The sequence below is a fragment of the Centroberyx affinis genome, unplaced genomic scaffold (assembly GCF_046629955.1).
Source record: "Centroberyx affinis isolate AG114_WGS23_722 - 3 ecotype Tasmania unplaced genomic scaffold, CSIRO-AGI_Caff_v1 ptg000019l_1, whole genome shotgun sequence".
Lineage (NCBI taxonomy): Eukaryota > Metazoa > Chordata > Actinopteri > Beryciformes > Berycidae > Centroberyx > Centroberyx affinis.
In genome coordinates, this window is record NW_027278734.1 from 185,251 (window position 1) to 200,429 (window position 15,179).

At 39.6% G+C, this 15,179-nt stretch overlaps 1 protein-coding gene across 1 annotated transcript in view; it reads right to left on the reverse strand.

Annotated features, from left to right (window-relative positions):
• Positions 1-288: 288 nt before the first annotated feature.
• The window catches only part of LOC139661220 (alpha-2-macroglobulin-like protein 1), a 46,587-nt gene continuing 31,696 nt past the window's right edge, over positions 289-15,179 (reverse strand). The window contains exons 26-36 of the mRNA XM_071539668.1: positions 15,004-15,160; positions 11,033-11,107; positions 9,731-9,896; positions 8,860-9,056; positions 7,600-7,815; positions 6,571-6,689; positions 6,032-6,122; positions 5,795-5,863; positions 4,347-4,452; positions 2,513-2,554; positions 289-2,400 (exon numbers count right to left, since the gene is read on the reverse strand). Of these exons, the coding sequence (XP_071395769.1) occupies positions 2,378-2,400; positions 2,513-2,554; positions 4,347-4,452; positions 5,795-5,863; positions 6,032-6,122; positions 6,571-6,689; positions 7,600-7,815; positions 8,860-9,056; positions 9,731-9,896; positions 11,033-11,107; positions 15,004-15,160 (1,261 nt within the window). The 3' untranslated portion in view covers positions 289-2,377. The remainder of the gene's footprint in view (positions 2,401-2,512; positions 2,555-4,346; positions 4,453-5,794; positions 5,864-6,031; positions 6,123-6,570; positions 6,690-7,599; positions 7,816-8,859; positions 9,057-9,730; positions 9,897-11,032; positions 11,108-15,003; positions 15,161-15,179) is intronic.

The window sequence follows — 15,179 nt, forward strand, 5'->3', positions numbered from 1 at the left end:
AAGCATAAATTCATGCTTTTTTGAGAATTGGTTTCGGTGATAACACTTTACAATAAGGGTCACTAAGTTAAGGGTTAGTTAATGCTTAATAAGCATTAACTAACCCTTAATTAACAGTTAACTAATGTGTCTGGTAATCATTTACTAATGGTGTTCATGTTAACTAAGGTATTAATTTATACATTATTTAATAGTCATCTTTATAAACTATTAAATAATGTATAAATTAATACCTTAGTTAACATGAACACCATTAGTAAATTACACAGTAGTTAACTGTTAATTAAGGGTTAGTTAATACTTATTAAGCATTAACTAACCCTTAACTTAGTGACCCTTATTGTAAAGTGTTACCGTGTCGGTTTATATTAGTGGCTGTTTGCCTTATGAGGATCACCGACCAGAGCTCATAGTAGACCATAATTGACCCCCCTTTTAATTTACCACATCACTGAAGAGAACGTTACACATTTCCTTCATCAGTGAGAAAGCCACGAAAAAGCCACGACAACAATAAACGATATATCGTCTTTATCCATCAACTCCTGGTTTGAATCCCCCACTGTGATCCAAGGCCCGCATGCACGGATGGATGAAGAAATCCGGTGTGTTCCGCTTTAACGGACTGTGTAACCCAGTGGTTCTCAACGTGGGGTCCGGGGACCACAAGGGGTCCTTGAGGGGGTTCCAGTGGGTCCCCCAGCAAATTGATGAATTGTTAAACTTCAGCATTATTTCATTTACAAGAAGTGAACACAATTGGAGAATGTAGAAGAATGACTGTTTTGATCATACTGTTATCTCTCTACCTACAATACAGATAGTCGTGGAATTCTGGACAAAATCATATCTAACAATACAGATATTCTCAAATTTGGGTTCGAGAGACAACATCTCATCAAACGGGGGTCCGTGGCCCTAATGTGGACTAAATTAGTGGTCCTTCATATGAAAAAGGTTGAGAATCACTGGTGTGAACGACCGGGTCAGACTGGCATCAGTGTTGTAAAGTGTTGATCATCGCATTGTGAATCTATTGCCTCGGCTGTGAATGTGACATTTTCTAGTCATCATACCGTTTCGTAGGGAAGAGTCGAGACTACGCTGTGATCATGGAGCATGTGGAACTGTTGTTTAGTTTCATGTGTCGGTAAAGTAACGATAATTTATGGTTGTGATGCCCGGGATAGTGGGCAACGACTTCTAAGGAGAAGTAAAAGACTAGTGAAAAGACCTTAATATATTATTATTATTTCCCCTTCCCTTGCCTTTTACTTTCTGCGCCATTATGTGCGCAAACCAAACTGTTCAGCACTGGCAAGGCTGTTGAATCCTGTCTGTTGATAGTAGGTGGTATATACAGTACTGTAGTGATCCATGTTGAAAAGAAAGGAAACAAAATATACTGTAAAAAGGATGCCTGAATGAAAAAAAAATGAATCTTCACTATTGAAATGAAACGGTATTGTATGGAGAAAAAAAAAAAAAAGTACAATTTTTACCTATTTTTTTTGTCATTTAGAAATTTTATTGTCAGAGTCAGTTACATTTCGAATTGTATGGTAGTGGTGTATCGATCTACCTTTTTTTTTATTGGTACAGCAGAACACACAAATCCACACACACACACACACAAACACACACACCAAGGATAACTCACTTAGCACTCCACGAGACTGTGTACATTTTTTTTTTTTTCTTCAAAGTAGATCCTGCTTTCATACACACACACACACACACACACACACACACACACACACAATCAATACTCGGACCATACTGTGTTAGCGGTACCCTGTATGTTTCATGCGTCACTTTCAACGTATGGATAATATGGATTTTGTCAAATCTATTAAAAACAGAACTTACAGAATCTTGGCGGTTTTGGCTCTTGAATTCAACTTGGGAGAATAATCTGAATGTTCCAGTTTCAATAAGGAGGGAAGGGTGGAGGGAGGGAGGGGGGGGGGGGGCAGTCACTGGTCCCCACTGCATGGATTTCTAACACTGAAATGTTATTTGCACATTACTAAGCCTCACATTTGGGTGTACAAGGTCACGTCTACCATGCAACAGTAAGTAGAAAAAAAAAAAAAAAAAAAAAGGTTTTGTTCTACAGTTATACCAGAAAAAAAAAAAAAAAGTGGAATTCACTTACAATGCCAATACAGCTCTAAAATGTTAAAAAGGAGTAAAAAAAAAAAAACCAAAAACAAAAAAAAACTATTCTGGCATTGTAAGAAAAAAATATACATCTAGGAGTTTCTCTCTTTGAAACGGTGATTCTTCCAAGTATGGAAGGGAAGGAAGGCATGGAGAGCTGGTCCGGTCGGGGGGGGGGGAGGGGGTGGGGTTGGCAGGATTTCCTAGTACATTTTTAAAGCTGGTTGGCGCTGTCACCTGTAAAAGGAAATACATTGATTTATTGAGTATTCCCTGTTTCCGTTTAAATTATCTCTATGCATTAACACGTACTTATTAAAGATTAAGAAACGGCATGATATACACTTACTCTCTGCACAAGGGGAGGTGTAGTCAGTGACCGCCTCGTCACCTGAAAATATGACAAAGCAACAACATGAGACATAATACACGGAGCGGACAGTCGTCTCTTTGGTATTTGGGACAGTGGAGAGGGAGAGGAAGACGAGGAGAGAAAGGAAAAACTGGAAAAAAAACCCATATCAGTCAAACCCTACTTAGAAGTACAAGGTTTCATCTGATGTTCCGGATCAAAATGATGTTTTAGATAATGTAGTTCTGCAAATAGGTGGCTGAAATCAGACGTTTTTTATTGAAACACTTCAAAACTCATAACTGCTATTTTACAATAAGGGTACATTAATTAAGGGTTAGTTATTGCTTAATAAGCATTAACTAACCCTTAATTAACAGTTAACTAATGTGTCTGGTAATCATTTACTAATGGTGTTCATGTTAACTAAGGTATTAATTTATACATTATTTAATTGTCATCTTTATTAACTATTAACTAAACTATTAAATAATGTATAAATTAAAGACCCTATAGACAACTTTTTTGCTTTAACTTATCATTATGAAGTAAATGTTGATTGCACAGTGTAATGGTTATAGAATAATGACACCATCGGCGTTTAGATTGGTTCCCTTTAAGCCTCGCTTTCACTATGCAATTCTGTCTGCCACCGGGTACGATCTCCCAGGAGAGTGAAGGCTCGATTTACGGCACAAAGGAAGTGCGTCATCCATTGCGCAACCAAAAGATGAATAGAATAGGTTTTCCCCAGTACCTAGCATTAGCGGTAGCGTTAGCCATGTTGCTAACAAACATAGATGTTTGTTTCTGGCTGGTCCTGGCTTCCTTGTAGCTCCTGGTTCGTTTTTCTGGCTGCTAGCGGTAGCGTTAGCAACATGGCTAATAGGGCGAACGATTTTGAAAAAAATATCTAATTGCGATTATTTTGACTGATATTGCAATTGTGATATGATTTGCGATATTAGAGGGAATGATCATTTTTACATCATTATTCTCATTTTCTTTGAAAAACGTATTAAAATGATTACGGTGTGATTTTTGCGGGGATCTGTACCAAACAAAGATGTTTTCTTAAATCTGTAGAATATGATGTGTAGGCCAGGACATCTCTGCAGCATGACAATATTTCATTTAAAATGGTATTTTGACACATTTCGCCTTTAACAAATATTGCGCCTCCTGCAATTTGAAAATTGCAGTAGGCCATATTGCGATTTCGATAAAATTTCGATTAATTGTTCAGCTCTAATGTGCTAACGCTACCGCTACCGCTACGGAACAAAAGAAACAAACATCTAACTATGTTTGTTTCTGGCTGCTAGCGTTAGCTAGCATAGCTAGCATTAACAACGTTAGCCATGTTGCTAACGCTAACGCTAGCAGCCAGAAACAAACAAATGATCCATTGTCCGTTTGATAATCTAAACAAAGAACATGTTTTCTTGCAGTGGCCTTTCTAAAATGAGCAGTGGTGAAAGTTACTACATTGTGTTTTGATCAAGGAGTTATAAGCAGACAGATGGTTTGTTCTGTTGCACAGAGCTAGGCTCTAATGGAAAGCGATCCGGTTGTCTTTGCGACAGCGGCGCAAACGACAATACCACTAGGAAACACTAGGGGGGGACAACGGGGGGAAAGTTGAAAAGTTGTCTGTATCCACTTTAATACCTTAGTTAACATGAACACCATTAGTAAATTACACATTAGTTAACTCTTAATGCTTAATAAGCATTAACTAACCCTCATTAAGCATTAACTAACCCTTAATTAATGTACCCATATTGTAAAGTGTTACCTCATAACTAAACAAATGGCGGGGGGGTCTTACTTGTCTGGTAGTAGTCGTACACCTTGACCACAGCTGCTTTCAGGTTCCTGACCGGTATGTCCTCCTCTATTGTCACACTGAACGTCTTGGTCTCGTCCTTTCTCAGCTGCAACCAAACACAACAGGCCACAAATGGAATTCTCAGTTTGTCCACGTTCACTATTCACTCTACAGAAGTGAGTGAAAAGGTATAAGTAACCGCTGAGAACAGCTGGCTGCGTTTCTAACTGTACAACATGGCCGTCTCAAACAGAAGTAAGCAGACCTGGTTCATTTCTGTGCCATTTGACTGGGAACTGATTATTTCATCATCTGACCGATTTCAGCTTGTTAGCTAGCTAGCCATAGTATCTGGTCTAACCATTACTGTTAACACTAGCTAACGTATCTAGTAGAAGCTAGCGGTAGCAGTGGCTAGTAGTCATATTGACATAATATAAGTAATGCGTTTTCTTTTTTATCTTTTTATCATCTTTTTTATCATCTTTTTATCTTAATTTTTTCTTGTTTATTTTGGTTTTCATCTTACGGTTATCACTATTTACGCTGCTGCTAAATGCTGCTCTTTTCCACCTCTGTCCTCTTATCTGAATTGAATCCCTGTTTATTATTGTTTCATTGCTTTTTAAATTCAAATTTTGAATTTTTGACTGTCAAAGCCCTTTGTAAACCCCATTTTTTAAAAAGGTGCAATATAAATAAAGTGATTATTTTGCTAAATGAGCCTGCTGGCTACAGTAGTTAGCTAGCTAACAGTTTGTTCAGATTAACTGAGCTGACTCTTCTCAAGCTACAACTCAGAGTGTTTTGTAGTAGAGACTAGAACTAAAGACAAGAAACAAGTCTACCTTGTCAAACTATTCACTTTGACTTATAACAATAGTTTATGGAGCCACATCCACACCACAACAAAGTATCTCTCTTTTTCTAGCCTGGTTGGAAATTGCGTTATTTGCATACAGCCGATTCCCCAATGGACCTCCATGATGGTGCCACCATTTTACTTTTTACTAGTCTCTATGACTCAAATTGGGAGCGTATCTATGTTCCTAGGGTCCTATGATCCCCAGATTTATATGGCACATAATGGGAACATGACAAAGGGTCCTATGTTCCCCAGTTCTACATATGTGCTCTCCCAGGGTCCTATGTTCCCAGGGTCCTATGTTTAACCCTAACTAACCATATTAAGCAAATACAGAGATGAACATAGGACCCTGGGAACATAGGAATGACTCCCTCAAATTCATAGTATCCATCATAGTAAGTAGTATGAAATTGATGTCAATTATATGTGGATAGTAGGATATATGAGGTTTTTAAAGAAAATAAAGCATAAATGAGTGTGTTCCTTAAAATATTGATTGGTGGCTTGACTTGAGGTAAGCTTTTTTATTTACCGCCACATTATTTCACACAAACACACAGTGGTTCTGTCAGTCTCCTACCCCGTCTAAGTAGATGTTGATGTATCCTTCCTCCAAGTCCACACGCTTGACTGAAGGGTCACTCCTCAACTAGGGAGAGGACAGTCCGGTGTGAAAGAACATTATCAATACACAGTAGGATATCAAATTCACTTGAAGACTGATGTTACAGTTCTGTCGTACTGAAGCACAAGCCTGGAAAATATGTCAAACTAGACGGAATTAATGTGGCCTGGTCGATCGCCCACACACACTTACACGCTTGAGGAAGTTCTTCTCCAGAATGTATCCAGACAGGAGTTTGATGTTGATGATGACCATGTTAGTTTCCTCCCGCCTCCCCTGGTACCTGGAGCACAGCAACAGAACACATACTGCTGAGTAGAGTTCAACTGATATGCATTTCTACTTAACTAGTGTTGACATTGTCGGTTTGTGTAAAATAAATACGTGCTAGGGATGGAACGATATGCTTATCTCAATTAGCAATTCGACACAAGGTTCGCGATTCAATACACCTACGACATGACGTGATGCATAAAAGTTCAATGACAGTGTGACTGAAGAATTCTGTTTATTTCTGAGCCACAGATCTTTCTAGCAATGGCATTAGCTTGTTAGAATGTAAACAACAATTTTAAAAAATGTTATTACAAAGTGATAATATTTCAATGGAGAGCTTGTGAAACCAAACTGCATCACACCCATCGTATCAGGAGGCTGGACGACACTGGCGGACATCAGATTGAATGAATAAAAAGGTTAAAGACCCCACCCCCACCCCCCCAGCACAGTACCTGACATCCACAAAGAGGATGAGCTGGGGCCGGGTGATGTTGCATTTGGCCATGACCTTAGCGGAGATGTTGAAGGCAGAGAAGTCGGGGGGAGGGGGGACGTTGTACCGCATGGAGATCTGGGGAGAGACGGTTCATTATCGAACTTATTCACCATGGCCATGGTTAGGGGGGGTTTGATGACCACTGCTTTAAAATGCATGTATGGCACTGTGGGGCGCTTTGGATAAAAGCTTCCCCACGAATGACCTGGAGTTAAAAACACCAGGAGGTGCAGCGCTGCACCAAATAAATGTTTGATGAAACTCTGAAGAATGTGCTGTTATCAGGCCCGCTCCAAAGAGTTTTTATATAAATTGTGTCTTGGATGTTTATTCATTTTTTTTCTGCATTAGTGTGTCAGTAGACTGCTCTTTATAGTACATTTTTTGATATTTAGAAACTTTTCGTTTAATTATTTTTGCTTTTTAAATAAAATGTATCTTTGATGTTTATTTGTTTTCTGCATTAGTGAGTCAGTAGACTGCTCTTTATAGTACATTTCTTTGATATGGATGGAGAAACTTTTCATTTCATTATTTTTGAAAGCATCTTTGCTTCATGGATTTTTTTTTACATGTGCCTAAGACTTTTGCACAGTACTGTATCATATTTCTGTTACTTTACTCATCCTTATGATACTGTGGTTCATTTTTCCGCCCTATACTTTTCATTCATACGAGTTCAAGTCTGTTTATTTGTCATATACACAGCATACACAGGGTAAACAATGCCATGAAATGCTTGTATGCTGGGTCCTCTCAGTATAAAAATAATAGGAACAACAAAAAGAATAGTAACATATTGTATTCAGATAAATAGAGAATTAAAATAAATATAAGCATCAATGAAAAATAGAAAAACACAAGTTAGGAGGAAAGAAAAAAACAACAACATAATTACATAATACTGTAGTGCAAAGTGACATAAAAAGTCATAGTGTTGAGTGTCCTGAGATAGTGATTTGACCCATAGACCTTATCAGCATACCTGTGTCAGCACACAGCTCTGTCCCTGGGCTGTGACTGTGTACTCTCCAGGCACCTCGCTCAGCTGCTCCTCCTGGTACAGCAGCCTGTTGCTCTGGTCCACGCTGAACTCCCTGCTCGGGCCCCCGGCCGAGGTCACCGTGACCGTGGTGGCTCCCTCCACGCTGTAGGTGGCGGCGCCAAACTTGGCCAGCGCCTGCAGGGCCACCACGGTGTCCTGAGGAGCGGGACGGTCAGAGCGTCACGTTAGAATCGGTTCAGGTTAACCGGTGTCGCACTGATGAATTCTACAATACATACGTAAGGCATCATATCCATCGTATCAGAGGTGGCTGACACTGATTGGCTAATATCTGCCTTTTTTAGGACAGCGATACAGTTGGCTTTATTAAAAATCAAAAGCAGCAACGGCTAAGATTGTGAAACTGAGCAATAAGGTTTGTAACAACAAATTATGCAATAACACCGCAATATGTAATAAATTCCCCCCGCATTTTGTAATAAATTATTACATATTGCGGTGGTTATTACAAAATGTGGGAGTGGCACTTTTTTTTAATGATGAAAATGTAATAATACAGTGCATTATGTAATAACCAACCAAAATGGATGTCTTAATCTGTACACGTTATATTTTTAACAATTAACTAAATTAAACTTCCCAAATTAGACCGGCATTATAGTTGACTCTGAACTTAATGTAGTTTTGACCAATGAAAGATACTACTAATCTACTGAACTAATAGTATCTTTTTAAAATGAATTTTGAGTCAGTATGATTCATGCTCGAATGCATAAAATAAACATTGTTGTTGATTTTTTATGAATGAAGACATCCATTTTGGTTGGTTATTACATAATGCACCATATTATTACATTTTCATCAAAAAAAAGTGCAACTCCCGTATTTTGTAATATGTAATAATTTATTACAAAATGCAGTAGATTATTACAAAATGCGGGTGTTATTACATAATGAAGTTAAAATGTATTACATTTTGTCGAGTTATTACATAATGCGGTGTTATTACATAATGCGTTGTTACAAGGTTTTAAAGTTGTTGTTTTGTTTTGTTTTTTTACTGCCCAGCCAAATGAATTGGAAGATCTTTATCGTTATCATTTATCATCTTATCCCTAACTTACTGACACACAACGATGATCAAAATCTCATTTGCGAAATTAAAAAAAATACTTTTTCCTTTGAAGGGCAGATCAGTCTAACCCTTGTGTGTGTGTGTGTGTGTGTGTGTGCTCCTACCTGTGTGGAGGAGAAGCCGCCGAAAGCATTCTGCTGCTGGGCCAGCCAGCGGACGATGCCGCTGGAATAGTCCAGACCGAAGCCCGGCATGGCCGGACCGGACAGCAGAGCCAGCAGCACGTAGGAGGTCATCTCCACCTCCAGAGAGTCCAGCCTCTTGGCCGAAGCCCCGGCTCTGTCCCAGTGACGGGTGCCGTCTAGGTGTGTAATGGCAGTGGAAAGTGACCTTAATCCATCAGATAATTAACAAAAAGTAGTGCTGTTTGGCGCAATTAAGTTGATGCGCGGCTGTACAGCTCAACAATCAAAAATAATATATAAACAGAGGGGAAAAAAAGGACACTGGTAACACTTTACAATAGGGGTCACTAAGTTAAGGGTTAGTTAATGCTTAATAAGGGTTATTTAATGCTTAATTAACAGTCAACTAATGTGTAATTTACTAATGGTGTTCATGTTTACTAAGGTATTAATTTATACATTATTTAATCGTTTATAAAGATGACTTAAATAATGTATAAATTAATACCTTAGTTAACATGAACACCATTAGTAAATGATTACCAGACACATTAGTTAACTGTTACTTAAGGGTTAGTTAATGCTTATTAAGCATTAAATACCCCTTAATTAATGTACCCTTATTGTAAAGTGTTACCAGGACACTTTTAACTGCAAACGTAGCCTAAGAATGGTTGAGGGAACCAACAACCTGGATGAGGTTTGATAGCATAGGAGTGAAATGTCTCACCCCTGATTGGCCTGAATTCGTCTCATGACCAAGGTACCGTTAAAAAGTGCATTTGAATAATAGTTGTGTTACTACAGCTAAGTGTGGAGGCTGGTGGTGGTTTCTCATCCCCTGACTTACCCTCAGCGTTGGCCTGCTGGTGCAGCAAGGTGATGAGCTTGCTCCTGGTCTCCTGGTCCCCAGCCAGAGTGAAGGTGTAGGAGAGCAGAGCGGTGGTGTACAGGTTGTCCAGCTGGCCTGCTACCGCTGCCTTCAGACAGCCCAGGCACCTCTCTACCAGGGGGACCTGGTGCACACACACACCACAGGCCGGGACAGAGGTAAAGTCAGAGAGAGACAGACCAAGTCAACTTTGCTCGAGTCCCAAGTCACTCGCAAGTCTTGAGGTGCAAGTCTCAAGTCAAGTCTCCAGTCTAAATGGAAATTACCAAGTCAAGTCAGAACGAATCAAGAGTCCAGGATCTGTTGTCAAGACTTTAGAAGCCTGTTCAAGTCATCAAAGTACAAGTCAAAGTCAAGCCCCAAGTCACCAGAAATATTCTCGTCATGCATCAAGGCGAGTCTCAAGCAATTCAAATTGTGACTCGAGTCTGACTCGAGTCCAAGTCATGTGACTCAACTCTCCACCTCTAGAGAGAGATCTACCAACTGATTCAGTGAATGAACCGATTTATTATAATCAAATCTACTTAACAAAAAGCCAGCAATGTCTGTTCCTTTATTGTCAGGGTTTAATCAGGGTTCCTACACATTTTCAATTAAAAAATTCCATACTTTTTCCAGACCTTGATTTGTTTTGATTTTGTCTGGTGTTCAATATGATTTACGCAGATAGACATCTTGCCCCTGCTAACTAGGTCATATCACTGTATAGATGAAGATTGTTCTTCACAGAGACAAATATCAGAATATGTGAGATGATTGGCAGGGTTCCTACACGGTTTCCATTTTAAAAATTCCATATTTTTCCCAGACCCTATGTCCTTGCCTGGATTTGATTTTGGTGTGTATTTGATATAATGCATGCTGACAGCGGCTGGGTAATAAGAGCGTCCCTCTATCTGAACATTATTCTTCACATCAACAAAAACTGTGGACTCAAAGTGGCTCTACAACAACATAAAAGCTAGAATTATGTGTGTATCGGACCTGAACCGCAACATTTTCCATACTTTTCCAGACATTTTTTCAAATTCCCAAACTATTCAAGACCTGGAAATGATCAAATTCATTTTTAATACTTTTCCAGACTTTCCAGACCTGCGTAGGAACCCTGTTAAATTAATAAAACAGCAGTCATTTGGTTAAATGCAGCGCTTCCGAGTTGCAGCGACCAGATGTCCTCCCGTTCTTCCGCTCCTTCCAATATGGAGGTGAAGACAGCGGAAGTGCAGGGGAGAAAGGAAGGTTTGTAGGACTCACCGAGACGTTAGCGTCCAGCTCCAGCAGACCGGCGGTGATGTAGGCCGTCAGGGACACATCATCACTAACTCCTCCCTGGTGAAAACACAGCATCACGGTAGGAACGGTTTGGCAACCAAGCAGGCACTATTCTGACACTCAAATTATTTTATGCAATTCATTTTATTCTGTAGAACTACCTCATGGTACACTCAATGTAGGCTACATGGATGGGCCTACTGAATGTATGCCTGTATCCCTCCACCACGAGAACACAGAGGAGGCATGTATCCCTCCGCTATGTTCTCGTCTATCAATAAAAATGCTATTTGGCAAAATTATGCTTAAAAAATATGACCAAACATCAGTTGAAAATCACAGCAGCAGGATCTGTCGTTGAAGGGTTAGGCTTTTCAGGCTGTTTTCATGGCCTCATTCAAATGAATTGGAAGTAAAAATCCTAACACTACAAACTCGTCACAGCTGCATCTGATCTTGGTGATTAGTTTATATTCTGGTTTCAGGGCGGTCAAGTGCCGTATAACCGCCACGTTAAAACTAAGTGGAATATTGCTTTAAGTATGCTTTAACCGATTTGTATTCTATTTTGTTATAGTTTAAGTCACATCCATTGCAGGTACATTTTATAGTCTATCCATAAGCATTGCATAACTAGCCAGTTGTAAATTGCATTAAACTGCACAAGCATGTGGAGGAAATGTTAAACTAACTTTAACATTACATGTTTAAATGTATCCATAATAATATCTTAGCTAATATTAGCCAAAAACTCATCCACAGCTATTGGTTTGTGTCAACCTGGTTGCTGTTTAGCTAGTTCGCTAGCCTTGCTAGCTAGTTGCTAAACGATAGCTTATAGCAACAGAAACATCAATGTAGTGACGTTACTAATGTGGTTGGACATTTTATGTTGTTTTTTTTTAAATAATATATTGAGTAATGACATGAATTTCAGCATCTTATTTTTGTAACACTCGCCATAACAACATGTACAATATCACATACTGAACTCTCTGTCCTTCCATCCTTTTTTACATAGCTTGGATAACATTTTAAATTAGCTACTTTTTACTTTTACTTAATATCAGGGTATCCAATTCCGGACAGCATATGACGAAAAAAAAAAAATCACAATCATATACCAATATATTTCATCATGTACTGTTTTTGCTGAAGTTCCTCATAAATTAACAATCCTCCATCTGTCTTTTTTAAAGTTTAATATCGCTTTTACCTTAACTTGTAATTGATTTTCTTCCAGTCCCTGCAAATGGATGATAGCGCACCTATTTTTGAGATTCAAAATTCATATCCAATTCCGGACACTTACCTTCGTCCGTGTTGGTGTATTCATATACTCGATATTAACCCTTTATTAACCCTTCCTGTACCTTCACAATGTTACAGATACTTGTAAGAAGTGCAGGCTATGTACTCAAAGCTCTTATTTTTCCATTTATCAGCCAATACCGATTCTCTACATGAAGTAACTGTCGCCCAAAGTGGGATTTAAGGCTTCCTGCTTCTTGTTCGTGACTAAGTTCGTAACTTAGTGTTTTATATGCCAAGTGGGATTTAAGGCTTCCCGCTAATTGTTCGTGACTAAGTACGTAACTTAGTGTTTTATATGCTTAAATGAGTATAGATATTCATGAAATTTGATACCTAGCTTCTGAAATGTGTATGAATTTACGTCACCTAGCTTTCGGTTGGGAACTCTGTATAAAAATGCCGGTAAACACCAGAAATTACACGAGTGACCGAGTGGCTGGAATTGGATACAGTGTCCGGAATTGGATACAATTCCGTTAAGTAGACTGCAAAGTAAGAGTACTTCTACTTGAGTAAGATATTTTGGTCGTCTTTCCACCCACGTAAAGTCCACTGTCTATCATGTTGTCCTCAACCTGTGCGTACTTCTTCGTCACACTACGTGGTCAGCATGTCCCTACACCAGTGTCACCGAGATACATTTGTGTATATCTGGTTCTGCCTCCAATTCACTTAACTGTATGCAGAACTAGAATAAAATGTTATCATGCCTCTTCTTGTCTCTTCTTTCCTCGCCTCAAAAAATAAACGACGGAGTGACCAATCTGCAAATAAAAAAAAAACCTCTCCCCACTTCTAAATTAAGTATAGGAAGGTTGTCATTCCGTTTTAGTGTCACTGCCGCTGCTATTATCAGCTAAGGCTTGATGTTATTTTCTGAGCTCTTACCCAACAAGTGAAAGCCCTGTGGATACAAGTGTACCGTTCCTTAGACACACAGTTGTCAGGACTTGTTGGTGTTGGGGGGGGCTTCAGGAAGTGGTGATTTTTTTTTTTTTTTTAGGACTGACTAGCAATAACTTGTTTGGGATTTTTCCTCTGCTGTGTGTGTGTGTGTGTGTGTGTCCTCTGCCGCTTCCCTGCAGGCCGTGGGCGATATCCCTCCCTGCACACATCCACCGCTCCCTTAAATACTGCTCTATGCAAATCACAGTAGTTCTCACATTGAGCTAATTCTGGGCTTGCATCTTAAAAAAAGGAAAGATCCATCCTAAAACACGGTGATACTGTTTAAAACAGATACTGCCAGTGTATACTGCATTTCTGGCTCCATTTTAATGTTCGGTGGTGTATTTTTCCTTATTCCTGCGGAGAACTGGCCAAACATAGATTACGTAGATGTATTGACAATCAATCGGAGAAGAGGCAGAGGCACCGATTTCTCCATCGACAACAGACCAGAATGCATTGCAGCCACAAGGCGTCTTATGTTTTGAGTAAGGGACATGGCTTTGTCTAACAAGCCCTTTATATGCTCATGTGTCCACCTTTTATTGAAAGCAACAAGTTCACGCCCAGGCTGTTGAAAGGCATTTTGGGAAATGTAGGAAATTGCTAACTTAAATGCACAGTATGTAATTTCTGCCACTAGGGGTCTTTCAATCAAAACAATAACATGTTGATGTCGTGAAGTAGCGTGGGATCATGGGAGTTGTTGTCTTCACCACCATTGCCGGTGAAAATCTATCTGACGTGACTCAGAAATCATGTTCATGGACGAGGTAATGTATTAAAGTTTTATTCACGTTACGTTTAGTCACGTTTATTCACGTTATGTCATTTCATTCTAATGAAATAGCCGCAAGTAACGTTAGCTAACATAACGTTAACTTGCTAACTTACCATTAGATGAGTCGACTACTCATACAGCTGTAACTAACGTTATGTGGCGAATTCAATCGTGGGTTAGCCCAGCGCTGTTATCCATGGTCAAAACAATCATACTAAAAATAACTTTGAGCGTGTTGAGCGCTGTTGTAACGTTGTAACGTTACCGTACACATTAGCTTGGTAGCTGGCATGAGCCACTTGTCATAGTAGCACCTACCCTAAGGCATGTGTAACTATTTAGTTGTTACGTCTTAGTGTTACGTTGTCTCTTATCTCCTTGGTGCAACCGCTTTTATATTAGTAATGTGTAAATCACAACTTGGTAAGAATTTACGTTATAACTAGGCTAAGTTAGCTAGCGAGCTTACACACAGCTGGTGCAACAGGCTGACTTGCTAATTATGTATAACGTATTCTGCATTTGAAGTCAATGCCATAGACATGGTGACATGGGGACAGCTTCGGCGACAGAACACACAGCGAACGGGAACGAATAATCGTGGTCCGTCACGAGTGAGCAATAAAAACAATAGAATGAAAAAAACAACAGAGCGGCTAGAGCGGCTAGCTAGCTAGTCGGCCGACTTCCTTCCTCACTCTGACGTATCATCTGGTGTTTCCCGTGTTTCCCCGGAAATGTTACATATTATACCTTTAAGTAGAAGTTGATGAGGCCAAAAGCTAAAATTACAGCACTGAGACTAATTACAACATTGATGATACCTAACAGTGTAAGAGTATCTGAGGGTGGACTTTTCCTTTAACTGATGGTGTGATTAGATGCTTAGAAATAGAACTGATCCATTTACCTTCATGCCGTTGTGGAAGAGTTTCCCCACAGAGTTGATGCAGCCGTCTGGCCTCTGGTGACCGGCCAGCCACCTCCTGGCATCTTCAATGTGCCTGGAGTCCACAAAGATGTACGGTCTCGCCCCGCCAAAGGATTTCATCACAAAGGCCGTCAGCCTGAACAGCCAGACACACA